Below are 27,812 nucleotides of genomic sequence, written 5' to 3'. Positions count from 1 at the left end.
GTGTGTGTGTGTGTGTGTGTGTGTGTGTGTGTGTGTGTGTGCCAATGTTTGTGTTGCTTCACAGTCCCCGCTGTTCCATACGTTTTTTTATCTATCTGTTTTTTAAATCTAATTTACTGCTGGCATGAGTTACTTGATGTAGAATAGAGTTCCATGTAGTCATGGCTCTATGTAGTACTGTGTGCCTCCCATAGTCTGTTCTGGACTTGGGGACCGTGAAGAGAACTCTTGTGGCATATCTTGTGGGGTATGCATGGGTGTCCGAGCTGGGTGTGCCAGTAGTTGGGTGTGCCGGTAGTTTAGACAGACAGCTCGGTGCATTCAACCTGTCAATACCTCTCATAAATAAAAGTAGCGATGAAGTCAATCTCTCCTTCACTTTCAGCCAGGAGAGACTGACATACATATTATTAATATTAGCTCTCTGTGCACATCCAAGGGCCAGCCGTGCTGTCCTGTTCTGAGCCAATTGCAATTTTCCTAACTCCTTTTTTGTGGCACCTGACCACATGATTGAACAGTAGTCAAGGTGCGACAAAACTAGGGCCTGTAGGACCTGCCTTGTTGATAGTGTTGTTAAGAACGCAGAGCATCGCTTTATTATAGACAGACTTCTTCCCATCTTAGCTACTACTGCATCAATATGTTTTGACCATGACCGTTTACAATCTAGTGTTACTCAAAGTAGTTTAGTCATCTCAACTTGCTCAATTTCCACATTATTTATTACAAGATTTAGTTGAGGTTTAGGGTTTAGTGAGTGTTTTGTTCCAAATACAATGCTTTTAGTTTTAGAAATATTTAGGGCTAAATTATTCCTTGCCACCCACTATGAAACTAACTGCAGCTCTTTGTTGAGTGTTTCGGTCGCTGTAGTAGCTGACGTGTATAGTGTTGAGTCATCCGCATACATAGACACTCTGGCTTTACTCAAAGTTAGTGGCATGTCATTAGTAAAAATTGAAAAAAGCAAGGGGCCTAAACAGCTACCCTGGGGAATTCCTGATTCTAACTGTATTATATTTGAGAGGCTTCCATTAAAGAACACCCTCTGTGTTCTGTTAGACAAGTAACTCTTCATCCACATTATATAAACTTACACATTGAGCATGTTATCCCTACTGAAAGAGAGTACCCCTCGAAATGAAACACATCTGAATGGGGATAGAATTAACTGTTTACATCCCCATTCTGTTTGCCAACCATTCTGGATAGAATCTCCCTGGGCACATTAATATGTAATATGGTGCCTTGCAGATGCTGATTCATCTTGAGCCTTGTTTTTCTTCAATATCAGGGACACTTCCTTAGTTAAACTTTGTAGGCAGGGACTCTGTTGACACTGTAGCTAGAAAGGTCTGGCATTGAAGGCCATCAGCTTTTCCTCTTACTAAAAAGAAATAATAGATTCTCCAATAAATGTGTGTTTTAGTTGAGGATTAGGCTTGATCTGTGTCCGGGAAACCACCCCTTAGTGTAAAGTGGGACCATTTTATATTTCTCTCTGAAACTGCCTGATTTGTTAAGTGACCTGGTAAGATTATTGCCATGTCTGCCATGAAGACAGGACACTCAGACCTCTGGGTTTCCACTTGATCCGGTGCTCTGATGAGCTCTTTGTAAAGACCTTAACTCCGCCAATTCCCTTACAAGGTTAGAAGCTTTCTTCTCCAATTAGAATCAGACCTTAGCTAAGCTACATGTTTTTCCTTTTTGAATAAAATATTAGCCCACAGAGGTCTTGTTCTTGATCTTATTCTTGTTCTTCTTAGTCTTCTTCTTTGACTTTAACAACTTTTTAAGACTTTGACTCGAGTTTGGATCGATTGTTCACTGAAACAGAATTAAAATATGTTGTCGGTGGGTGTGATGCGGTCATTTGCATGTGCAGATAACTCTGCACCATGCTCCTTTGACATCAGCCCTTCCAAGTATCAGATTCAACCGATCATGTCACCAGAAAATCTTTATGGCTGCAATTTGCTGAGGATGTGCATTTTGGGATTAAGGCTAGAAAAGGATTGAGCAATCGACACAGACACCGTTTCTGCTGTGATATGACAGTCTATGAGAGTGGAACTTCTGTAGGAGACAGCTGATCAATGAGCTGCTCAATCTCTTTGCAGTGAGTGTGAAGGAGATCACTCTGACAGGTGGAAATGGGGTATGAAAAGTTCTGAGGATCAATGGAAGTTTAATATGATGCTTTTATTGGTGATCATTTAGATGAAGGTGACACGTGTCTCTTCCAATCATCCTCTAGCAAGCATCTGCACCTGCAACTTTAACAAGTTGAAGAGATATACGATGAGGCATTTAAGCAGCCATCTTTTTCTGATTAGCCTGGATTCCCTGACCGTCAAACTTTGTCATTGTAGTGAATGATAATAAATAAAAATGAAAGGACCAAATGTCAAATCTGATCCCAGAATTTGTCATATTGTGTATAAAACCTTAAAGGGATACTTGGGGATTTTGGCAATGAAGCCCTTTATCTACCTCTCCAGAATCAGATGTACTCATGGATAAAATTTGTCTGTCTCTGCAGAAGGAAGTTGCAGGTAGTTTTGCAAGCCAATGCTAACTAGCGTTAGCGCAATGCCTGGATGTCTATGGTATCTACTAGCATGCTAGCATTTACTATAGACATCCAGGCATTGCACTAACGCTAGTTAGCAACTTCATTCAAACTGCATGCAGAGACATAAAAATGGTATCAGTGAGTTGATCTTACTCTGGGGAAGTAGCTAAAGGGTTTTATTGTAAAAATCCATAAGTATTCCTTTAATTCACTGAAGAGGTAGAAAATAATGTGGTCCTTTATCTACCCTCCCATTCACTAAATTGTCAGAATAATTTGGACAGACACCCCTAAAGCACTTATTAATGGCATGTCTTCATTGTGCTTTGCAAATATTCATGTTGCATTGCTAGCTTGATGACCCGTACATAAGCACACTGAACAGCTTAAAAGGTCAAACCAAACTGTATTAATTTATTCATACAGGGAGAAAATCATTTAAAATGCCAAGTGTACAGTGAAAAACAATAAACTGGCAGTTAAAATAACTTGAGCCCTTCTCAGTAGACATACTGATTTTAGAGGGTCTCTGTCCTGCAGAGGGGAGAGTAGAAGAGAGAGTAGAAGCCGTGGAAAATAACTAGGCATACAAATCAAATCAAATTGTATTTGTCACATGCACCGAATACAACAGGTATTACAGTGAAACGCTTACTTACAAGCCCTTAACCAACAATGCCGTTTTAAGAAAAATAAGTGTTAAGTAAAAAATAGATAAGTAAAAAGTAAATATAAAAATAACAAATCGTTAAAGAGCAGCAGTAAAATAACAGTAGCGAGGCTATATACAGGGGTACCGGTACAGAGTCAATGTGCATGTACATGTAGGTAGAGTTGAAGTGACTATGCATAGATAATAACCAGAGAGTAGCAGCAGCGTAAAAGGGGGGGGGGGCAATGCAGGTCCTGGATGGCTGGAAGTTTAGCCCCAGTGATGTACTGGGCCATATGCACTACCCTCTTTAGTGCCTTGTGGTCTGAGGTTGAGCAGTTGCCATAGCAGGCAGTGATGCAACCAGTCAGAATGCTCTCGATGGTGCAGCTGTAGAACTTTTTGAGCATCTGAGGACCCATGCCAAATCTTTTCAGTCTCTTGAGGGGGAATAGGCTTTGTCATGTCCTCTACACGACTGTCTAGGTGTGTTTGGACATGATAGTTTTACATTTTTTATTGTTTATTTTTTATTGAATATTTAAAACATGCAATATACTTGCAGTGAAGCCGCTCATCAACTACATCACATTAGTCATCTAACGGACTCCCATCCAGAGCGACTCACAGAAGCAACCAGGGTCAACCCCCTTCTCAAGGACACGTTGACAGATCTCCCACAAGGTCAAAAACGGGGAACCGAACAAGCAATCCATCAGCCACCAGCTCCCAACCGCCAGGCCACCAGCCCTCCAAGATTGTAATGTTTTATTTTGACTTTATTTTTTGACTTTTATCTTTGACCGTCATTCTATCCCCCGCCCAGCAACTCCACTCCCACTCGTCTCCAATTCCACATCCCAACCGTCAGCTTCCCTCAACCCATCCCACCTATCTCTGCTGGCCGCCCTCTTCGGATATCTACGCACCACATATCTTTCAACTATGCTGTGATGTTTAACATACAATTTCAATCTATCTAATCGAATAGAATCCACAGATTGCGAGTTGAAGATAAATACTTTTACTAAGAGTATTAGTATATTAGTAATTGACTGACCTGGTCACTCCAGATCTCCTAACAGTACTATTTCTAGGGTCAATTTTAGATCAATGTTATGCATTTTCAGCCATTCCTGAACCTGAGACCAGAAACAGGCTACCTGAGGGCAATACCAAAATAAATGGTCTATTGATTCTCTATCCTCACAACAAAATCTTCAGAGCTTCGATGATTGTACGCCCCAAATATTCAATATTTTGTTGGTGGCAAGAATTCTATATAATAATTTTAGCTGAAAAGCACAAAGTCTTTAATCCTGTGTTGTTTTATATACATATATATATACACTGCTCAAAAAATAAAGGGAACACTTAAACAACACAATGTAACTCCAAGTAAATCACACTTCTGTGAAATCAAACTGTCCACTTAGGAAGCAACACCGATTGACAATAAATTTCACATGCTGTTGTGCAAATAGAATAGACAACAGGTGGAAATTATAGGCAATTAGCAAGACACCCCCAATAAAGGAGTGGTTCTGCAGGTGGGGACCACAGACCACTTCTCAGTTCCTATGCTTCCTGGCTGATGTTTTGGTCACTTTTGAATGCTGGCGGTGCTTTCACTCTAGTGGTAGCATGAGACGGAGTCTACAACCCACACAAGTGGCTCAGGTAGTGCAGCTCATCCAGGATGGCACATCAATGCGAGCTGTGGCAAGAAGGTTTGCTGTGTCTGTCAGCGTAGTGTCCAGAGCATGGAGGTGCTACCAGGAGACAGGCCAGTACATCAGGAGATGTGGAGGAGGCTGTAGGAGGGCAACAACCCAGCAGCAGGACCGCTACCTCCGCCTTTGTGCAAGGAGGAGCAGGAGAAGCACTGCCAGAGCCCTGCAAAATGACCTCCAGCAGGCCACAAATGTGCTTGTGTCTGCTCAAACGGTCAGAAACAGACTCCATGAGGGTGGTATGAGGGCCCGACATCCACAGGTGGGGGTTGTGCTTACAGCCCAACACCGTGCAGGACGTTTGGCATTTGCCAGAGAACACCAAGATTGGCAAATTCGCCACTGGCGTCCTGTGCTCTTCACAGATGAAAGCAGGTTCACACTGAGCACGTGACAGACGTGACAGAGTCTGGAGACGCTGTTGAGAACGTTCTGCTGCTTGCAACATCCTCCAGCATGACCGGTTTGGCGATGGGTCAGTCATGGTAGGCTGACTGCCATTAGGTACCGAGATGAGATCCTCAGACCCAGAGGTAGGCTGACTGCCATTAGGTACCGAGATGAGATCCTCAGACCCCTTGTGAGACCATATGCTGGTGCGGTTGGCCCTGGGTTCCTCCTAATGCAAGACAATGCTAGACCTCATGTGGCTGGAGTGTGTCAGCAGTTCCTGCAAGAGGAAGGCATTGATGCTATGGACTGGCCTGCCCGTTCCCCAGACCTGAATCCAATTGAGCACATCTGGGACATCATGTCTCGCTCCATCCACCAACGCCATGTTGCACCACAGACTGTCCAGGAGTTGGCGGATGCTTTAGTCCAGGTCTGGGAGGAGATCCCTCAGGAGACCATCCGCCACCTCATCAGGAGCATGCCCAGGCATTGCAGGGAGGTCATACAGGCACGTGAGGGAACTGAGCATGCACCCCTGAGGGCCCCCGTGTTGAAGATCAGCGTGGCAGATGTGTTTTTACCTATCCTTACCAACTGGGGGCGGCCGGTCAGGAAGTCCAGGATCCAGTTGCAGAGGGAGGTGTTCAGTCCCAGGGTCCTTAGCTTAGTGATGAGCTTTTGAGGGCACTATGGTGTTGAACGCTGAGCTGTAGTCAATGAATAGCATTCTCATATAGTTCCTTTTGTCCAGGTGGGTAAGGACAGTGTGGAGTGCAATAGAGACTACATCATCTGTGGATCTGTTGAGGCAGTATGCAAATTGGAGTGGGTCTAAGGTTTCTGGGATAATGGTGTTGATGTGAGCCATGACCAGCCTTCATGGCTACAGAAGTGAGTGCTATGGGTCGGTAGTCATTTATGCAGGTTACCTTAGTGTTCTTGGGCATAGGGCCTATGGTGGTCTGCTTGAAATATGTTGGTATTACAGACTCAGACAGGGAGAGGTTGAAAATGTCAGTGAAGAAACTTGCCAGTTGGTCAGCGCATGCTCGGACTACACATCCATGTAATCCGTCTGGCCCCGTGGCATTGTGAATGTTGACCTGTTTAAAGGTCTTACTCACATCGGATACGGAGAGCGTGATCACACAGTCATCCAGGACAGCTGATGCTCTCATGCATGCTTCAGTGTTGCTTGTCTCGAAGCGAGCATAGAAGTAATTTAGCTCGTCTGGTAGACTCGTGTCACTGGGCAGCTCTCGGCTGTGCTTCCCTTTGTAGTCTGTAATAGTGTGCAAGCCCTGTATTGATTACCCATTTATTTGTCTCTGCCTGCAAATCGTCCTCCTATAAGGTAGGCTACATCCTAAATGCAAAACGTAGCAAGTGTTGCTGTCATCATTCTGGCTGCTTAAAGTTCAGTAGCCATACCATAGGGGAGGCAGATGGACATCTGTGGACTAGGGTAAAGGAGGGGTTGAGGTCAGGAGGTGAGGTCAGATCCCCTGAAGGGAGTAATAAGGGTTTAGTATCCTGTTACCCTCTTCCTGTGGAACCATAAGATGTAAGGATTGGGAAGAAGGGGTGTCTTAAGTGGGATATATATACCTGTGACGGTGAGAAATGTTTGGCTGTCTGAATTACAGCTGCAAAGACCCTTTGGGCAGAATTAAACTTGGTTAAGCTTCTCTAGTGTCTGTGAGTTATTTACTCTGAAAAATAAGAACCTAACAGCTCCCAATATGGCAACACTTGGCCCATAACATATTATGACATTTGCGGTTCACTGGATCTCATTTAGCATAATACACCATGACATATGAGATCTACTGGATCTAAATTTCCCTGTGGGTCTGTTCTCTGGCAGGCACACGTCACCTTGTATGACAGCTGCCATTTCTCTTCTTTCTTTAGTGTCTGGAATGGATGCTTGGCCAATTCTAGCTCATTGAGTCACATAGTGCTGTCATTCCACCTCATTAACTCCGTGTGTGAGAGAGAAAAGAGGGAGAGAGATAGTTAAAAAAAAAAAAAACTTCATGCTGTCTTTTGATACGCTATTGGTCCTTACTAAATTACACTTGAGCTGTGCTTGCCTACACTGTAATTACATGCAAATAGGTACCTTCCTATGTAACTACAGTACCATGTACATGCATAGTTATGCATAGGGACAGTTATGATAAAGTGCATGGAACCAAAATTGGAACCAGCATTTTTTTAATATTTATTTGACCAACATAGAAAGCCTCCAATGTAGCAATTCTCATGAAAAGGGCTCTTCGCTGGTACAGAAAACCTGTGCTTTGTAAGGCCACCTCTCAGATCTTACCGCATGCCAGTCAGTCAGCACCACTGCTCTGTGTTGTGTCCCTGCACATGTTGTTCTGATGCATCTGTGTGAGTGAAGGAATAATTAAGCTATAGACGTACAATAGTGCACCTGTATATGTCTCTCTCATGCTATCAGCGGTTTCTATTGATTCATGTTCATTAGCGATTATTCAATGCTTAGTCGTGCTATTCTCATACTGCTTGTGTTCAACAGAGAGTGGTTGAATAATAGGCTTTGGATTAGCTAATTATATCATTGATTAACTCATTTAATGTTGTACATGTGTTCCGGAGTCAATACTTAGGCCTGATGAATCGAAACTGGCTTGTATGATCGTCTAATATAATTACATTTGTCACTGCAGATAAAACAGAAAAGCAGTGCAAGCTTCAGAACTACATGTTATCAATGATTTTCTCCAATCAACCCTTATCTAATACCACCTTTTTTATTTTATTTTTTTATTTGCAGAACAAGAGCTTGAAAAATAAGCTGCTATCTGGCAACAAACTGTGTGATGTCCATGCAGAAGAGGTAAGCCTTTTGAATCACACTGCTGAACAGTGGGCCTTGGGGGGAAGAAAGATGGTCATAATTCAGTTGGATTGCATTGGGGCCCAAGTCTTTATTGATTAGACTGGCCCTCACTTTACATGAAGTTGCTCTACTCATGTATATATTGTTAAAACCAATCTTGGCATTGCAGCCTTCATAAGAGTGCTTGTCATGAAGGCTGACGAAAACGTTTGGCTTTAATAATAAATAATCACTTTTTGTTTAACTTTAATTGTACCCCCATGTGGCTGAATTTCTCCGGCATACAAGCCCAATTAGAACAACCCACCCAGCAAAAACAACTGTTGGTGCCTTGGATAACTTTGTACCCCAAAACAGTTAACTTTTCAGCAATTGAAAAAGCAGTGGTGTAGTCATGTAGGTTTCCAAGATATTATGAATGACTTTGATTGGTCCAAGAGTCAGAATTTTCACAGTACATGGAGGGGAATTATTAATTTCAATCTATGTAAAAAGGAAATAAATTGCCAAATGTAAACATACAAGGTTTTACAAGGATGCCGACGATAAAAAACACAAGACTTTATGTTGTGTGCAATTTGGCTTTTCCCTGCACTAAATTTGTATATTTGTGTCTATTCAAAAAGGCAATGTTTTTTCAAGTACCAGCAGCTCTTTCTCCAGTCATTTGATTGAGGTGTAACACAAATACTTTTTCCCTCAGTGACATGTTCACTGAAGAGAAACCAAAACCCTTGAGAGCTTGATAAATACACTTCCTATCATCTTGATCCTGCTGGTCATTGGCCACTTTCAATGGCCACTCAGCTGAACGTACACGACATGACCAAAAGTATGTGGACACCTGCTTTTTTCAAACATCTCATTCCAAAATTATGGGCATTCGTATGGAGTTGGTCCCCCCTTTGCTGCTATAACAGCCCCCAATTTTCTGGGAAAGCTTTCCACTGGATGATGGAACATTGCTTCGGGGACTTACTTCGATTCAGCCACAAGAGCATTAGTGAGGTCGGACACAGTGTTCCAATTCATCCCTAAGGTGTTTGATAGGGTTGAGGTCAGGGCTCTGTGCAGGCCAGTCAAGTTCTTCCACACTGATCTCGACAAACCATTTCTGTATGGACCTTGCTTTGTGCACGGGGGCATTGTCATGCTTAAACAGGAAAGGGCCTTTCCCAAACTGTTGCCACAAAGTTGGAAACACATAATTGTCCAGAATATTATTCTATGCTGTAGCGTTAAGATTTCCCTTCACATGTGGCAGGGCTTGCAAACTATTACGGACAACAAAAGGGAACACAGCCGAGAGCTGACCAGTGACGTGAGCCTACCAGACACGCTAAATGCTTTTTATTCTCGCTTCGAGGCAAGCAACACTGAAGCATGCATAAGAGAATTACCAGGACGTGTACTCAGAGCATGCGCGGACTAACTGGAAAGTGCCTTCACTGACATTTTCAACCTCTCCCTGATTGAGTCTGTAATACCTATATGTATCAAGCAGACCACTATAGTCCCTGTACCCAGGAACGCCAAGGTAACCTGCCTAAATAACAACTAGTCACGTCTGTAGCCATGAAGTGCTTTGAAAGGCTGGTCATGGCTCACATCAACACCGTCCCAGAAACCCTAGACCCACTCCAATTCACATACCGCCCCAACAGATCCACAGATGACACAATCTCAATTGCACTCCACACTGCCATTACCCACCTCACCTATGTGAGAATGCTGTTCATTGACTACAGCTCAGCGTTCAACACCATAGTGCCCACAAAGCTCATCACAAAGCTAAGGACCCTGGGACTCTGCAACTGGATCCTGGACTTCCTGACTGGCTGCCCCCAGTTTGTACGGGTAGGCATCAACACATCTGCCACGCTGATCCTCAACACGGGGACCCCTCAGGGGTGCGTGCTTAGTTCCCTCCTGTACTCCCACGACTCTGTGGCCAAGCACGACACAACGGTGGTAGGCCTGATCACTGACAATTATGAGACAGCCTATAGAGAGGAGGTCAGAGACCTGGCAGTTTGATGCTAGGACAACAACCTCTCGCTCAACGTGAGCGAGGACTACAGGAAAAGGAGGGCCAAACACACCCTCTTTCACTTCGATGCGGCTGTAGTGGAGCAGGTCGAGAGCTTCAAGTTCCTTGGTGTCCACATCACCAACGAACTATCATGGTCCAAACACACAAAGTGTAGAGGGAACGACAATGCCTATTCCCCCTCAGGAGGCTGAAAAGATTTGGCATGGGTCCCCAGATCATCAAAAAGTTCCACAGCTGCACCATCGAGAGCATCCTGACCGGTTGCATCCTCACCTGGTATGGCAACTGCTCATCATCAGACCGTAAGGCGCTACAGAGGGTAGTGCGTATGGCCCAGTACATCACTGGGGCTAAGCTTCCTGCCATCCAGGACCTCTCTACTGGAAGGTGTCAGAGGGAGGCCCCAAAAATTGTCAAAGACTCCTGCCACCCAAGTCATAGACTGTTCTCTCTGCTACCGCACAGCAAGCGGTACCGGAGCGCCAATTCTAGGTCCAAAAGTCTCTTTAACAGCTTCTACCCCCAAGCCATAAGACTGCTGAACAATTAATCAAATGGCCACCCGGACTATTTGCATTGACCCCCCCACTGCTACATGCTGTTTATTATCTGCATAGTCACTTTACCCCTACCTACATTTACATATTACCTAAATTACCTCGACTAACCTGTACCCCCGCACATTGACTCAGTACCAGTACCCTGTATATAGCCTCGTTATTGTTATTTTATTGTGTTACTTTGTACTTTATTTTATTTTGTTAATATTTTCTTAACTCTTATTTTCTTAAAACTGCATTGTTGGTTAAGGCTTGTAGGTTATCATTTCACGGTACGGTAAAGTCTACACATGTTGTATTCGGAGCATGTGACAAATAACATTTGATTTTATTTGATTTTGGAACTAAGGGGGCCTAGCCCGAACCATGAAAAACGTCCCCACACCATTATTCCTCCTTCACCAAACTTTACAGTTGGCACTATGCATTGGGGCAGATAGCGTTCTCCTGGCATCCGCCAAACCCAGATTCGTTCGTCAGACTGCCAGATGGTGAAGCATGATTCATCACTCCAGGGAATGCGTTTCCACTGCTCTAGAGTCCAATGGTGGTGAGTTTTACACCACTCCAGCTGACGCCTTGGCATTGCACATGGTGATCTTAGTGGTTCCACATTGAAAGTCACTGAGCTCTTCAGTAAGGCCATTCTACTGCCAATGTTTGTCTATGGAGATCGCATGGCTGTGTGCTCTATTTTATACACCTGTCAGCAGCTGGTGTGGCTGAAATAGCCGAATCCACTCATTTCAAGTGGCGTCTACATATGGGGGTGCCGCAGGATTGCATGCTCTCCCCACTACTCTACACCAATGACTGCACCTTTCTGTCCTTGAGCTGTTCTTGTCTATTGATGTTCTGTATTATGTCATTCTGTATTATGTTTCATGTTATGTGTGGACCCCAGGAAGAGTAGCTGCTGCTTTTGCAACAGCTAATGGGGATCCTAATAAAATACCAAAAAGAATACCTCCAACATCGCACTGTCAAACTACTCAAGTTTGCTGATGACAGCACCCTGGTCAATCTCAACTCCGACGGCGATGAGTCCAAGTAATATGGAGAGGTTGACCGTCTAGTGACCTTGTGCTGTCGCAACTACATGGAACTCAACACAGTCAAAACCATGGAGATGGTGGTTGACTACTGTAACGGTTGTCGTCGGGAATAGAGGACCAAAACACAGCAGGAATGTGGATGCTCATCTTGTTATTTATTTTAAATAAAGAGAACACCAAAATAACAAAACGAAGAACGCACAAACAACAAAACAGTCTTGTCATGCTCACACAGGCAAAACAAGAAACAATCTCCCACAACACTAAACCAAACAATTACCCATATATAGGACTCTCAATCAGAGGCAACGAGAAAGCACCTGCCCCCAATTGAGAGTCCAACCCCCCATCAACCTAAACATAGAAATACAACAAACCAGAAAGAAAATAGAAATACTAAACATAGAACATAGACAAAAACCCGGAAATAATAAATCAAACACCCTACTACATACACCACCACCCCGAAACACATAAACAAAATACCCTCTGCCACGTCCTGACCAAACTACAATAGCAAATACTCCCTAAACTGGTCAGGACGTGACAACTACAGGAAATGACCCCCAACATCTCTCAAGTTGTATTAGTCGTATGTACGGGATACAGATGGTATACACCGTCCAACGAAATGCTTACTTGCAGGTTCCTTCACGACAATGCAACAACAATAAGAAATAATAGAAGATTAGAATACATAAAGTAAATGGCTCAGTAGAATAGAATAAATATTTTTGCATAAGTATAAAACAGGTTGGCACAATGAGGGTCTCCCCCCTCGAGATTGATGGGTCAGCTGTCAGCATGGCCAAGTCATTCAAATTCCTGGGAACCATCATCCCCCACAACCTCAAGTGGGAGTACAACATCACAGTAATGACCAAGAAGGCTCGACAGAGGATGTACTATCTGCACCAGCTGAGAAAACCAAAACTCTCTCAGACATTTCTGGTTTGGTTCTACACGTCCATCATTAAGTCCATTCTCACCTCTTCTATCACCTTCTGGTTTGGATCTGTGTCTGCCAGCTGCAAGGGCAACCTGCAGTGCATCGTCCGGTTTGCGGAGGTCATCGGCTGTCACTTGCCCTCCATCAAGGACCTGCACGTCTACAGGCAGTGGTGTAAAGTGTTTAAGTGAAAATACTTGAAAGTACTACTTAAGTAGTTTTTTGGGGTATCTGTACTTTACCATTGATATTTTTGACTACTTTTACTTCACTACCTTCCTAAAGAAAATATTGTACTTTTTACTTCCTACATTTTCCCTGACAACCCAAAATACTCGTTAAATTTTGAATGCTTAACAGAACAGGAAAATTGTGAAATTCACGCACTTATCAAGAGAACACGTGGTCATCCCTACTGCCTATGTTCTGGTGGACTCACTAAACAAAAATGCATCTTTTATAAATAATGTCTTAGTGTTGGAGTGTGCCCTTGGCTATCTGTAAATTTTAAAAACAAGAAAATGGTGCCATCTGCTTTGCTTAATTTAAGGAATTTGAAATGATTTATACTTTTCCTTTTGATACTTAAGTATATTTTAGCAATTACATTTACTTTGATACTTAAGTATATTTAAAACCAAATACTTTTAGACTTTTACTCAAGTAGTATTTTACTGGGGTACTTTTTCTACCACTGCCTACAGGACAAGGAAGCGTACAGGTAAGGTCATCGCTCACCCCGGACACCCCATATTTCAAAGACTCCGCTCTGGCAGACGGTTTAGGTCAATCAAGGCCAAAACCGCCCGCCACCTGAACCGTTTCTTTCCCCATGCTGTGGCCCTCATCCACCAGCCATCGGGCTCATAGGGATTAAGTGACTTTGCATTGGGCTGATTACTGCACCTTGTCATCAATGACCTCAAATAGTAATCTGCACTATACTGCATTTGCACTATGTACACCTCCGCACAACACTGTATATGCACTGTATATATTTACCATGGTAGCATCCTTTCCTCTGCTTATTTACAGTGCATTCGGAAAGTATTCAGACCCCATTGACTTTTTCCACATTTTGTTACAGCCTTATTCTAAAATAGATTAAATAAAAAATGTTCCTCATCAATCTACACACAATACCCCATAATGACAATATGGGGTATTGTGTGTAGATTGATTAGGGGGAAAAAAATATTACATCTGTTTTAGAAAAAGGCTGTAACGTAACAAAATGTGGAAAATGTCAAGGGGTCTGAATACTTTCTGAATGTACTGTAGATATATCCCCTCTGTAAATTGTACATTCCCACTAATCAGCCTATACTCCAGAGTTTTATGGTTACTGTTCCGATATTCTATATTCTGTATGATGTCTAAGTTGTCTTTATTCTGTTTGTAAATTGTCTATGGCCGGCAGCACCTTCTCACCAAGGCAAATTCTGTGTATGTGTAAATGTACTTGGCGAATAAAAGTGCTTCTGATTCTCTCATTGTTTACCCATAATGGTCATGCTTTCCTCATCTGCATATTGGCATGACCCATTCATAGCTTACTTGTCCCTCTCAAAGCAAGTGAATCCAACCTTGACTTTAGATTTGAATACAGCAGTTAGTGAGCCAAGGCTTGAGTATTTTGTTAGGATAACAAAATGCACCAGTTAATATTGCTCCACTTATTGCTCCACACTTATTGCTCCACTCCACTTTCTTGATCCAAATTCATTCGTTTCAGGCACATTTCACTTTATGATCAGCTCGCACCTAAACAAGTTTAATGAACCCTGATAGAAAATGCTGGTGGGCATTTATTGCCATGAATGTTGTCCTGGAGACAGCCCTGCATAGTGGTCACTGGCTGGCACAGCCACAAAGTCATACAATCTAAACCTAACCCTAATCTTAACCACACTGCTAACCCTAATGCCTAACCCTAACCTTACATTTTTGTTTTCATGAATTTTTACGATATAGCCAATTTTGACTTTGCAGCTGGCAGGTGGGTCTAGCAGAAATCGCTCAGTTCTGCCTCCAGGGGAAGATTCATGACAATAAACATCAACCTGTGATAGAAAATAGAGCTTGCCAGAATGGAGTTGTTTGAAAGTTGCTCAGATATTTATTTAACCTCCATATTTTATGGGAGATTTTAGGATATATGCGTGTTAAATGGATGTGACATGGCTGTCTTGGGATGTCCCAACTACTATGGGAATAGGGATAATAAGATAAAGAAACTCAGAATTAGTTTTATAGTACTCATAAACCATATAGCTGTTTTGTTGCCATGGGTTGAGTGAGCTCATGCACTTCGACATGTTCCAAAATGGATTAACAACATTGGTTGTTAATAACGATCACGCAAGTGATATAACATCTAAGACCAGTGACAAGTTAACTGTGCTTGGGTTACCATTTCAACAGTGCTCAATGAAAAAGATACATATTATTTTCTGTTCTTTTTACCACTAGGAAAATGTGAGAACCCATTTCTTTTGATAACAATTCCACTTTTGGGGGGGGGGGCACTCACTTGTGACACTCAGTGCCCAGTTTATTCAAGTCGAAACAAACTTGAAGATGCAGCCCCCTCACCACAGTGAAAAATCTTTTCACACTACCCTCTCCTTGTACTGTCAAATAAATGTAACACCCTCCCCCCTCATAGAATAAACTCAAAATAATGTTTATGACCACAAATAACAGTAGCTGTAGCGACCCTGTGTTCATAAAGGGGGATATCGAGTTTGCCACTTTTTGTGGCACATGATTTTGTGGCACAGTCGATGCTACGGAGGGCTACTGGCCAGAAGGTTGAAGGTTTGCCGACCACCACAGACAAGCTCACTCTCCCTGCCTGTTTCATTACAGTATGACCAGAACCGGCTGCAGAGAATGATCAGCTAAGGGGAAATCAGATTTTCAATATTTTGATGCCATATTTATAATTATATAAAATATAGGAAACAAATTTTCCACCAACAGGTTTCTGTGCCAACGCACCACACAACCAATAAACAAAGCATACCGATTTTGGGCACAAAACTAATGTTTTGTAACCAATGTGTTTTTCCATTCATCAACTGGCCGCTGTACAGTTTGGATTGATTGAGTGATTGATTTTATTTGTCAGTTAAAAGAATGCATACAGTATATGCACAAAAGTGACTTGGAATAAATAACACATATGGAATCATGTATGAACCAAAAAAGTGTGAAAAAAATCAAAATAGATTTTAGATTCTTCAAAGTAAAAATTATGTTGGGTAAAACAAAGGGCGAAATAAAAGTACAAAAATCTCGGCGCATCGTTGCACCATTAGGTGCAAAAACTCGACTTACCCAGTTGCGGCCCACTTTTTGGAAGAGAACCACTCGATTCCGTCCCTATGTTATATTGGTATCGAACATGTCACCCTCCCGAGGAGAGGGGGTGACCTTGATAATTTATTGTTAAAACGAGAGGCTGCCTGGATCTGTAATTTAAAGACCCTTGCTCCCTTCGGTCTCAACGTAGACTTTGATCTGAAGCCATTCTTGTGATTTTGTGATTTTGCTATTGTATATGTTTGTAGGCCTATGTAGCCAAATTGTATCTATGATCATATGCTATCCATTTATGTTTTTTTGTATGCTATTTTAATATATGAGAATTATCCAATGATATCAGGCCACACCCGGCCATGATTACAGACACCTGTGTGTGTCCTTTGACACTACACTGCGTGCACAATTATTAGGCAAATTGTATTCCTCGGGATTAATTTTATTGTTGAACAAACACAATGCTCTCAGTCAATCCAAAATGTTATTGAACCTCAAACCTGAATGTTTAACAAAGGAAAAGTGAGTTTTGTCTTTCTCAGGGAAATATATAAGTGTGCACAATTATTAGGCAACTATTAGTGTGCAGAATTATTAGGCAACTAAATTACAAAAATAATTTCTCTCCACTCACTTGTTTATTCTCAATTTTTAGAGTAAGTGTAACAGATAAGTAACACAAAATTACAATTATATAACACTTTTGGCCTTTCAAAAATATTCAGTGACCAATATAGCCACCCTTATTTTCAATAACTGCCATGAGCCTTCCATTCATGGAGACTGTCAGTTTCTTGATCTGTTTACGATCAATTTTCACTGAAGCAGCAACCACAGCCTCCCAAATGCTGTTCAAAAAGGTGTATTGTCTTCCATCACTGTAAATCTCACGTTTGAGAAGGGCCCACAAGTTCTCAATAGGATTTAAGTCAGGTGAGGAAGGGGGCCAGGTCATTATTCAGGCATCTTTGAGGCCCTTGCTGGCTAGCCAAGCAGTGGAGTACTTGGACGCATGTGATGGAGCATTGTCCTGCATAAAGATCATGGCCTTCTAGAATGCTGAGGACTTCTTCTTGTACCACTGTTTGACGAAAGAATCTTCCAGAAACTGGCAGTAGGTTTGGGAGTTGAGTTTCAGTCCATCTTCAACCCGAAAAGGTCCAACTACCTCATCCTCAATGATAGCAGCCCATACCAGTACCCCTCCTTCACCTTGCTGGCACCTGACTCAAAGTGGTGCCCTGTGTCCATTACTGATCCAGCCACGGGCCCATCCATTTGGTCCATCAAGAGTCACTTTCATTTCATCTGTCCATAAAACCTTTGAAAAATCTGTCTTCAGGTATTTCTTTGCCCAATCTTGACGCTTCAACTTGTGAATCTTATTCAGTGGTGGTCTTGTTTCAGTCTTCTTGACCTTGGCCATGTCTCTGAGCACTTGACACCTTGTACTTCTGAACACTCCAGGTAGGTTACAGTTCTGGAATACGGTGGCACTGGAGGATAATGGGTTCCTGGTAGTTTGACGTTTAATTCTTCTCAAGTCTTTTGCAGTTCATTTGCGCCTTTTTTTCCCCATGTGTTTTTTGCGCCCCAGTTGACTATTCGCAACAAAACGTTTGAATGTCCGATGGTCACACCTCAATAGTTTAGCTATTTAAAGAGTGTCGCATCCGTCTGAAAGGCATTTTACATTTTTGGCTTTTCAGTGTCAGTTAAATGTCTTTTTTGGCCCATTTTACTTGAGGTAATGAGGCTGCCTAATAATTATGCACACCTTGATATAAGGTGTTATTCACTTTCGCCACAGCCTCCCTCATTACACAAATACATATCACCTGAAAATGATTAAATCCAATAAGCATTGAAGTTTATATGGTTTGGAGTTCGAAAATGTGAATAGAAACAATGATAAGATCAGAATACTCACTTGCCTAATAATTGTGCACGCAGTGTATATAAACTAGTCACCCCGCAGTGTTTGTCATTATACCCTGATGAAGACAGCTTGTCTGTTGAAACGTTGGACATTAGGTTATTAAATGATTGCATCTGAACTCCTAGTGTGCGGCTTTCCTTTAATTTTTCAAAGATTCTTCAAAGTAGCCACCCTGTGCCTTGATACACTATCACTTCTGATTTGCGCTTTGTGGGACAATCATTTGTTTTTCAACAGGACAATGACCAAACACACCTCCAGGCTGTGTAAGGGCTATTTGACCAAGATGGAGAGTGATGGAGTGCTGCCTCAGATGACCTGGCCTCCACAATCACCTGACCTCAACCCAATTGAGATGGTTTGGGATGAGTTGGACCGCAGAGTGAAGGAAAAGCAGCCAACAAGTGCTCAGCATATGTGGGAACTCCTTCAAGACTGTTGGAAAAACATTCCAAATGAAGCTGGTTGAGAGAATGCCAAGAGTGTGCAAAGCTGTCATCAAGACAAAGGGTGGCTAATTTGAAGAATCTAACATCTATTATTTATTTAACACTTTTTTAGTTACTCCATGATTCCATGTGTTTTTTCAGAATGTTGATGTCTTCACTCTTATTCTACAATGTAGAAAATAGTAAAAATAAAGAAAAACATTTGAATGAGTATGTGTGTCCAAACTTTTGACTGGTACTGTATACAGCCTATATAAAGGAAGAGAAGCTTAAGCCTATCCCCGGAGAGATAGAGATATGCCGGTGGCATGCTACGACACCGACATGCATTTCTTTACGTCAGATGGCTACTATACAGATATAGACCTATAGATGGAGGGTAATTTGTACATTTTATATCCAAATATTTTGTAAAAAGGCAAGCATTATATTGTTAGATTATAGGAGTAACTCTGATAGTCCTGAAACAGTTAATCTGTCGGAGTCAGTTGGGGCGCTGGGGCCCACTGCCTTCATATCATAGGCCTGCAGTAGCTTAAGCTTAATGATAGCCACACCATACCAAACCTTCACAAATGTTTCTAAACTTTATTAGGGTAATATCGAAAGTAAGTCAAGCCATTGTTTATAGGGAAAATACGAGCAGAAGAGCAAAGTAAAGCTGGGAAAAAACACACTACCCTCCCCCCTGAACCCCCAAAAAACACACAACACTCCGTAAAGCAAAAAGAAAAGTTTGACAACTCTCCCCTATTTTGGACCACACCTCCCCCTAGTAAATGTTGATCTGTCCCTAACCTCATTTCACTCTCACTTTTTTATGTATTCTTTTTAAACTTGGGCTTTTTTTAATGTATTCTTTTAAAATAGGCATTTCTAACTTTCACGTTATCCACCTTTTGTTTAAAGAAGTTACTTCCCCGGGGGGATGTAAACAGCTGTTAAACTCTCATTGGTGCAAAGGTTCCAAGAGGACTGAGAGGACTGACTGTATCTTCTGCATCAGGGAGCCAACCCCCATGTGCTTCCATGAGCTTACTGATGTGTAACCATAGTAATGTCAGGGAGAGCTGGGCACTGTGTGTTTGTGCACACGTGTGCTGCAGTTATGATCGGAGGCCAGGGAAAGCCATGCATTTTGCAGACTGTCTGAGCTCTGTGTGTTTGTGTCTGTATGTGTGAGTGTGTGTGTGGCCATCGAGACGAGAGGGGAGGGGTGCTACCAGGGAGCTGTATGTGTGGTAGTGGTTGTGTGGAGTGGAGTGGAGTGGGAGTGAGAATAGGGCTTTAGACAGTGGGCAAGTAGCCAGTGCAGGACTGAATCATTGTGTGGGCTTTGCAGTTCACTGAATGGGAGATTTTACATTTTCTTGCTCTCTGTAGGTCCCTCCTTTGAGCTGGAGCTTTGCCCAAAGAACACGCACAAAGGAGTGCTCTGCTGCAGCCGGCAAAATCCTGCTACATGATCTAAAACCAATTTCACTATTTGAATAAGCTAACACTTATTTTCTTATCTTCTCCTTGCAGTCCAAAAAAATCCAGGCTCAACTGAAAGAGCTGCGGTACGGGAAAAAGGATTTAATTTTCAAGGTAAGCGCAAAGTGAAGGGGGATGCTTTATTATGGTTCCAAACCAGGAGTAAACAGGTGCTCCAGTCCACCTTGAAAAGATGATCCTATCCGGGCTTAATTAGTAAGTCCCCATTGGAAGGGATGGCCAGTACACAGAGGGCTCACAGGCTTTTGCACCATTGCTTTCCCCTCTTATACTGTAGTCAGTGCAACCTGCATTATTCTATTACCACCCTGGAAGGTTTCCTTTGGTTTCATGATTATGTACAGCTTTGGACAGATAGCATGCTGTCTTGTCAACTCCTATGGTCATTGACATGCCACACATTATTTACACTGTTGTCACATCCCAAAGTGAACAAGCCCCTTTCCAAAAAGACGTCTAATTTGTCATGTGTTGCATCTGTTTCCACACTTGCAGCATGAAGGAGGTTATAGATACAACAACCGTTACTGATAAGTACATTATCCAATGTCAAACCTTTTCTGAGATATTGTTGAAAGTGAAGTCAGATCTATGCTGCATTACCACAAATTCCTTGAAAGTATTATGCATAAATCAATATATGGTGTTAAATATATAATTGAATCCTTAAGCAATCCATTAAGACCTATTGAGATAAGGGAGACCTGGACAAGACTGCAAGCTCTGGTATGATAAACCAACTACAATAAAATGTAACCCCCAGCAGTGAATAAAATCCACAGGTCTATCACATAAAGTAAACTATATGGTTACACACAACTACACATTATAATCCCATTCTAATTGGAAGAATTGACCTTTTTAAGTGTTGTATTTTTTGTATCTAAGAATTCATGTAATAATCATTGGCATATATACGGAGACATAGGCTGACCTTTCGGTTCTTGTTTGGAGGGCTGGGTCGGGAAATGTCAGTTGACATTTCTGCCACAGTGCCTCCTAATACCATTTCACAAATGCAAGATTTGATCCCTCAGACCTGTCATTTTTTAAGCTCTGTCAGATGGAATAATGACAGTGGCTAGAAAAGGGCTCAATCCTCCCCACTGAGTTTAATGCTTCCTATAGAAAATTGTCTGAATATATTGTCCAGTTGTGTCTCTCGACCGTTCAATTTCAATCTCAAGGATGCATGGACTTTTTTTGCGGATCGTGTCACAGGTTGTAAATTGTTGTCACCAAATCTCTCAGGGGTGCTCATCCAGAACAACCTTATTTTTCAAGCTCCCTGAATTCTTCAACTCTACACCCTAAAGAAATGGGTTTTAGAAGATTAAACGCAGGTGATATAGTAGGCAAAAGAGGCTAATTTGATTTAATTCCAGTTTTCAGTTCCTGTTTAGTCAAATGAGGCACAGTGAGCAATCGGAACTGGCAGTGATGTGTAAGACCTGACCAAATGTATTCACTTCAACGGAAAGTAAGAGGTAAACACTGACTTTGTTTTTTCAGCTTTGCAGTGGTGATGCTGAGGTCAGCTATAGGTCATAATCAATCAATGTAGGTATGGATGACTTCACCAATAAGCTACTGGATGTGACTGTTATATAACTGCATCGATTTTTGCAGTAAATATAACATATAAACCTCTATTTCTTCTCAACAAACATGACCAACCATTATTTTCCACCTCATAAAATCAAAGATACAAATGTTGGCCATTTTTATGTGGAAATCTAAAAATACTTTATTGCTAATACTTCACATGATTCATATATGATAGCATTTTATTCTGACTGATGAGAAGACACCATTCCAATTGTGTGGCTCATTTTCATGGTTTGCTTCCAAGAGTAACCCAACAAACCGGGAACATTCCCAGAGCATTAGCTAAGATTCCCATTAAGTTCTAGTTGGGGTTTTATCTAACATTAGGATGACAACATCTAAAAAAACATTCAGAGAGTAACATTTATTAGGTTTCCAAGTAATGTAATAACACAATTTACCAGTAATGTTTTTCCAGCAAACCAAAATTGCTTCAGTGAAAGTTCCCAGAACATTCATTAGGTCGTGGCAAATGTTCTCATAACACAAAAACTGTCCATTCGTGGTGATGTTTATAGAATGTTTGCATAAAACGTTTGCCTGATGTTGCAAGAACGTTCCTATAAGACATTTAATCAGCTCTTTAAAGGTTCCCAGAACGTTTCATTAGGTTGTGGGAACAGTCTGGTGAGAACATTGTGGGGACATCACAAAAGATATGTTCCCAAAATACAAAAACTGTCCAGTTGTGTGGATGATTCTACAATGTTTCGTTTGGGTGCAAAAAACATTCACCTGATGTTACAAGAACGGGACACACTTTATTTGGATAGTCTGGATTTTCCATCTGTAGATGCTCTGCAGATGGTCATACTATCAACAAACAGTTGTCGGAAGTTTACATACACTTAGGTTGGAGTCATTAATACTCGTTTTTAAACCACTCCACAAATTTCTTGTTAAAAAACTAGAGTTTTGGCAAGTCAGTTCGGACATCTACTTTCTGCATGACACAAGTAATTTTTTAACAAAGACAGGGAATTTTTACTAGGATTAAAATATCAGGAATTGTGAAAAACTGAGTTTAAATGTATTTGGCTAAGGTGTATGTAAAATTCCAACTGTATACATGTTGAATTGTGCATATTAAAGAAGTCACAAAAGGGAGAATATTCTACATGCCACCACTGAGTGTATTATAGAGAGCTATAAGGTCATGGCTTCCCTGCCAGGATTAGAAGATTGTGCACATGTATCTAGCCATTACAGGCATTAAAATAAGTTACAGTATATCCAGGTAGGAAAAAACCTGGCTTCTTCAGGATACACAATTTTAATTTGATGATACCTGTAGGGTTTCTGTAAGGGTACAAGGCGAGACCCAGATGCAGACACAGGAGGCAGATGGTTAGAGTCCAAGATGTTTATTAACAATCCAAAAGGGGTAAGCAAGAGAATGGTCATGGACAGGCAAAAGGTCAAAACCAGTTCAGAGTTCCAGAGGTACAGAATGGCAGGCAGGCTCGAAGTCAGGGCAGGCAGGAATGGAGTCCAGAAAAACAGGCAAAGGTCAAAACCGGGAGGACTTGTAAAAGATAATAGAAAAGCAGGAGCACGGGGAAAACCACGCTGGTTGACTTGAACATAAAAGACAAACTGGCCCAGAGAGACAGGAAACACAGGGATAAATACACTGGGGAAAATAAGCCACACCTGGAGGGGATGGAGACAATCACAAGGACAGGAGAAACAGATCAGGGCGTGACAGGTTTCAATGGGAGAGCCTTCCCAACAAACCAAAATTGGTTCTGTGAAAGTTCCCAGAACGTACTTTAGGTCGTGTTTCTTGGCCCAAGCAAGTCTCTTCTTATTATTGGTGTCCTTTAACAGTGATTTCTTTGCAGCAAATTGTCCAGGAGGCCTAATTCACACAGTCTCCTCTGAACAGTTGATGGTGAGATGTGTCTGTTACTTGAACTTTGTGAAGCATTTATTTGGGCTGCAATTTCTGGTAACTATAATGAACTGGGTCTTCCATTTCTGCGGTGGTCCTCATGAGAGCCAGTTTCACCATAGCTCTTGATAGTTTTTGCGACTGCACTTGAAGTAACTTTCAAAGTTTTAGCATTTTTCCCAATTAACTGAACTTCATGTCTTAAAGTAATGTTGTTTCTCTTTGCTTATTTGATCTGTTCTTGCCATAACATGGACTTGGTCTTTTACCAAATAGGGCACTCTTCTGTGTACCCCTCTACCTTGTCCCAACACAACTGTTTGGCTCAAACGCATTAAGAGGGAACGAAATTCCACAAATTAACTTTTAAGAAGGCACACCTGTTAATTGAAATGCATTCCATGAAGCTGGTTGAGAGAATGCCAAGAGTGTGCAAAGCTGTCATCAAGGCGAAAGGTAGCTATTTGAAGAATCTCAAATCTAAAATATATTTTGATTTGTTTAACACTTTTTTTTGGTTACTACAGTGCATTATTTCATATGTGTTAATTCATAGTTTCGATGTCTTCACTATTATTCTACAATGTGTAAAATAAAGAAAAACCCATGAATGAGTTGGTGTTCTAAAACTTTAGACTGGTAATGTATATTGACATTTTCAAATTGTGTCTGTATAGCCCACGTAAAAAGAAAACAGCCTTCATTGCATCTACAACTGATATGTTTACAGCATTACAATAACCCCACTTGTTATTTAACTGTAGGCTACATACCATTGCTGAAAGAACCATTACCAGCCTCTCATGTATGTTTGTGGTGATGTGTTTAGAACCCCATTTCTTCCCCGGCTGAATATTGACCAGCGACGTTTGATAATAATAAGAATGTCCATTTGAAATGAGAGCTTTAGAATTCCTCTATATTTTCTGTCCAATTACCTTGAAAAGGACCGCTTTGAATCATTTGTAAGCACTTCAGTATCCACTTTCTCCTCTATCTTCTTCAGGGCAATTTAGTGTAGGGAGCAATGAATACCTCTGCCTTTTCAATCGTCATTTGATATGGGGAAATTATATACAAGCCTTTATACCTGTGATTAAAGAACTGCTTCGGAAAGTTTATTACTTTGGTTTCCCTCTCAAATACAGTCGGACAGCTACAAATGGCTTTGTGTGATAGTCTCACTTCTCATAATGTAGAAATACCTCAGCGGAGTAAATTGATTCCTTGGTTTCTGTGCAAACGGTTCGTTCTGAATTACAGTTCTGTCCATGACTGTGCTCTGCAAGCAGCCCACTGCAACAACAAAACAAAACTGCAATGCCTCATTCAAAAGACTGACTTGCTACATCTCAGTGATGCCTTCAATGGCACAACAGTTAATGTCCTTGCTCGCTCACTGACACCTGGAAACAACTTGACAATAGTACAGCCACATAGAGATTTTATGTTATACCAAAATGTATTTAGCCAATAGTTTTTCAGTTGACGGATGCTGGACAACAGAGATGCTTGCCTGTCAAAAAAACAGCGAAGATGTCCACCTTTGTACGTTTGCATCTTGCACTAAAAAGTTTGAGATGAGTTGAGATTTTGACTAACAAAAACAGACAATGAGGAATGCGTATGTGTTTCTTATACGTCTCTGTGAGTGTACTTCCTCTTTTTTTACCATGTGAAGACAAATAAAAATAGGACTACTTCTTCTTTTTGATCGGATCAATTGGGTGATCTCAGCAGCACTCTGAATTTGAGTATTTCACTTTTACACAATGTTGCTAATGCAACACCCAACATATAAATGTACTACAAAGGAGGATGTAAACCAACCTTGTCACATAATCAACACAACACAGGTGCATTCCTATTCAAATGAAAACCAGCCACTATGACAGTTCAAAGCGCCTTTACAATGCCAATGACAGTTGAAACATGAAATCAGGTGTAAGCATCCTTGTATGATCTAGGCAAGAGCAGGAAACTACAGGATACATTCAGACACTAGACAACTCAGAAAGGTTACACACTCTTAGAAAAAAAGGTGTTATCTGGAACCTTAAAGGGTTCTTTGGCTATCCCCATAGGAGAAACCTTTAAAAAAAAATGTTTGGTTCCAGGTAGAACTCTTTTGGTTTCCATGTAGAACCTTTTCCACAGAGAGTTCTACATGGAATCCAAAAGGGTTCAACTTGAAACCAAAAAGGGTGGGTTAAATGGAATAGTAACTGAACTGTACAATTACTGTAGGCCAACCTCTCACATGTAGCCAAATATAAAATGAACTTGTGCAAAATTAAGTATTTCTTGCAAATGTAAATTTTGTCTTGGGAACAGGAGTGGAGAAATATTTAATCAAATCAAATACAACAGGTGTAGACCTTACTGGGAAATGCTTACTTACAAGCCCTTAACCAACAATGCAGTTTTAAGAAAATAGAGTTAAGAAAATATTTACGAAATAAACTGAAGTAAAAAAAAGTCAAACAATAAAATAACAATAACGAGTCTATATACAGGGGGTACCGTTACCGAGTCAATGTGCCTGGTTACAGGTTAGTCGAGGTAATTGAGTTAATTTTTACATGTAGGTAGGGGTAAAGATTATAAACAGTGAGTAGCAGCAGTGTAAAAACAAAGGGGGGGTCAATGCAAATAGTCCGGGTGGCCATTTGATTAATTATTCAGCAGTCTTATGGCTTGGGGGTAGATTCGGAGCCTTTTGGACCTAGACTTGGCGCTCCGGTACCGCTTGCTGTGCGGTGGTGCAGCTGTAGAACTTTTTGAGGATGTGGGGTCCCATGCCAAATCTTTCAGTCTCCTGAGGGGAAGATACATCACATAACATTATGCATCCAAGACGAACTGCAATCTTATCAGAAACACGTTGGATAGTTTTCACAGCCTTCATTTCCTTAAAAGCAGTTAAACTGATGCCCATTAGCATGGGAATATTCATTCCCCTGTTCTAAGATTTTCTCCCTGGTCCCTAAACGTTGAGTAATAAGTAGCCTCCCAAATCTCTGAAATGATAAGCATGATATCTATGTAGGCTTTTAAAAAATCCTGCACCCCTATGAAAAAATCTTTACCCCGTCCCTGGACATATGTTAGTACATTTTCGATTGTAGTCTGATGTAGCATGTATGTTATGTACACCAAGCAACAAGCCAGAATACACTACACATCGCCATAATAGCCATAGGTCTTACGTGAACTGACACCCCCACATATAGTCTCCTACACATATTCATGGACAAACATTTAGACCTGAGCTTTTTCCATGGGTCTTGACACTGTTCATGCCAGAAGACGTTGACCTTGTAATTTGCGAACGTATGCCTGTACAGTATATCATTCGGAGAGCCCTGTAAAAAGCGCACCATAAACTTTCACAATGTGAAGTCCATCACCCGGGCCGTTTTACACACCCTCTCTGTAAATCCCCTCCTATTAAGCATGTCCTCCCTCCCTGATGAGTTCCTCAATATTGTAATGAGTCCTTCTAGAATCGGGAGTCAATTCATTTGAACTCAGTCAATTCACATAATGAATCAGATTACATTTGTTCATAGGGCGAATAAAAACAAGCCTTTTTGAAATGTCCAATTTATGGGTTGAATTTTAATTGAGTTGAGATAGAGTTGACCTCATCCTGCTCTCGAGCACGCTTGATTGTTTTACCGGTGCCATTTCTTTCATTGATAAGATCAAACCGTTGGTGAAGAGCCATCTTGTTTTAGTCGAGACGGTCTTGAATAAATCCAGGTTGATCCCTTTACTCCCCCTTATCCTCCTATAGTATGTAACCCTAAAGTTTGAGCCGTGAAATATACTGGCTTACACATTGAGCTGCTTTTGAGGATAAAGTGTCTAGCAGTCTATAGCTTGGCTTACAGTTACCACATCATACAGGGATAAGTTGTGGATATGTTTTATATTTAGTTAAAAGCGGAAGGGTATTGGTATTCCTAAAAGCCAGACTGTAGGCTACATCTTCCGTCTGTTGGACTCTAACTGTTGGAATACTGGAACTTGCAATTGCATAAATACTCTGCCTTTTTCATGGTTTGTAAAAAGGTAGTTTTGTGATATATCAGTCGATTAAAGTACCACTCATTATCCCAATTCACCTTATTGCTCAAACAGTTTGGTATGTACTGCAATTGAGCCATGTGCAATCAAATCTTCTTGATTCTGTTATGTTTTTAATGTAGGCTTTTGGGGTAATGCCTTTGAGAAGAACACAATCACTT

The 27,812-nt window shown here is 41.4% G+C and overlaps 1 protein-coding gene across 3 annotated transcripts in view; it reads left to right on the top strand.

The window, feature by feature from the left end:
• LOC106587094 (leucine zipper protein 2) overlaps positions 1-27,812 on the top strand; it is a 169,790-nt gene that overhangs the window by 119,493 nt on the left and 22,485 nt on the right. For all 3 annotated transcript variants that reach the window (XM_014175055.2, XM_014175054.2, XM_045708600.1), the window contains 2 exons: positions 8,166-8,228; positions 20,088-20,150. In XM_014175055.2, the coding sequence (XP_014030530.1) occupies positions 8,166-8,228; positions 20,088-20,150 (126 nt within the window). The remainder of the gene's footprint in view (positions 1-8,165; positions 8,229-20,087; positions 20,151-27,812) is intronic.

The sequence above is a fragment of the Salmo salar genome, chromosome ssa26 (assembly GCF_905237065.1).
Source record: "Salmo salar chromosome ssa26, Ssal_v3.1, whole genome shotgun sequence".
In the NCBI taxonomy this organism is placed as follows: Eukaryota; Metazoa; Chordata; class Actinopteri; order Salmoniformes; family Salmonidae; genus Salmo; species Salmo salar.
This window is presented reverse-complemented; position numbering and strand designations above follow the sequence as displayed.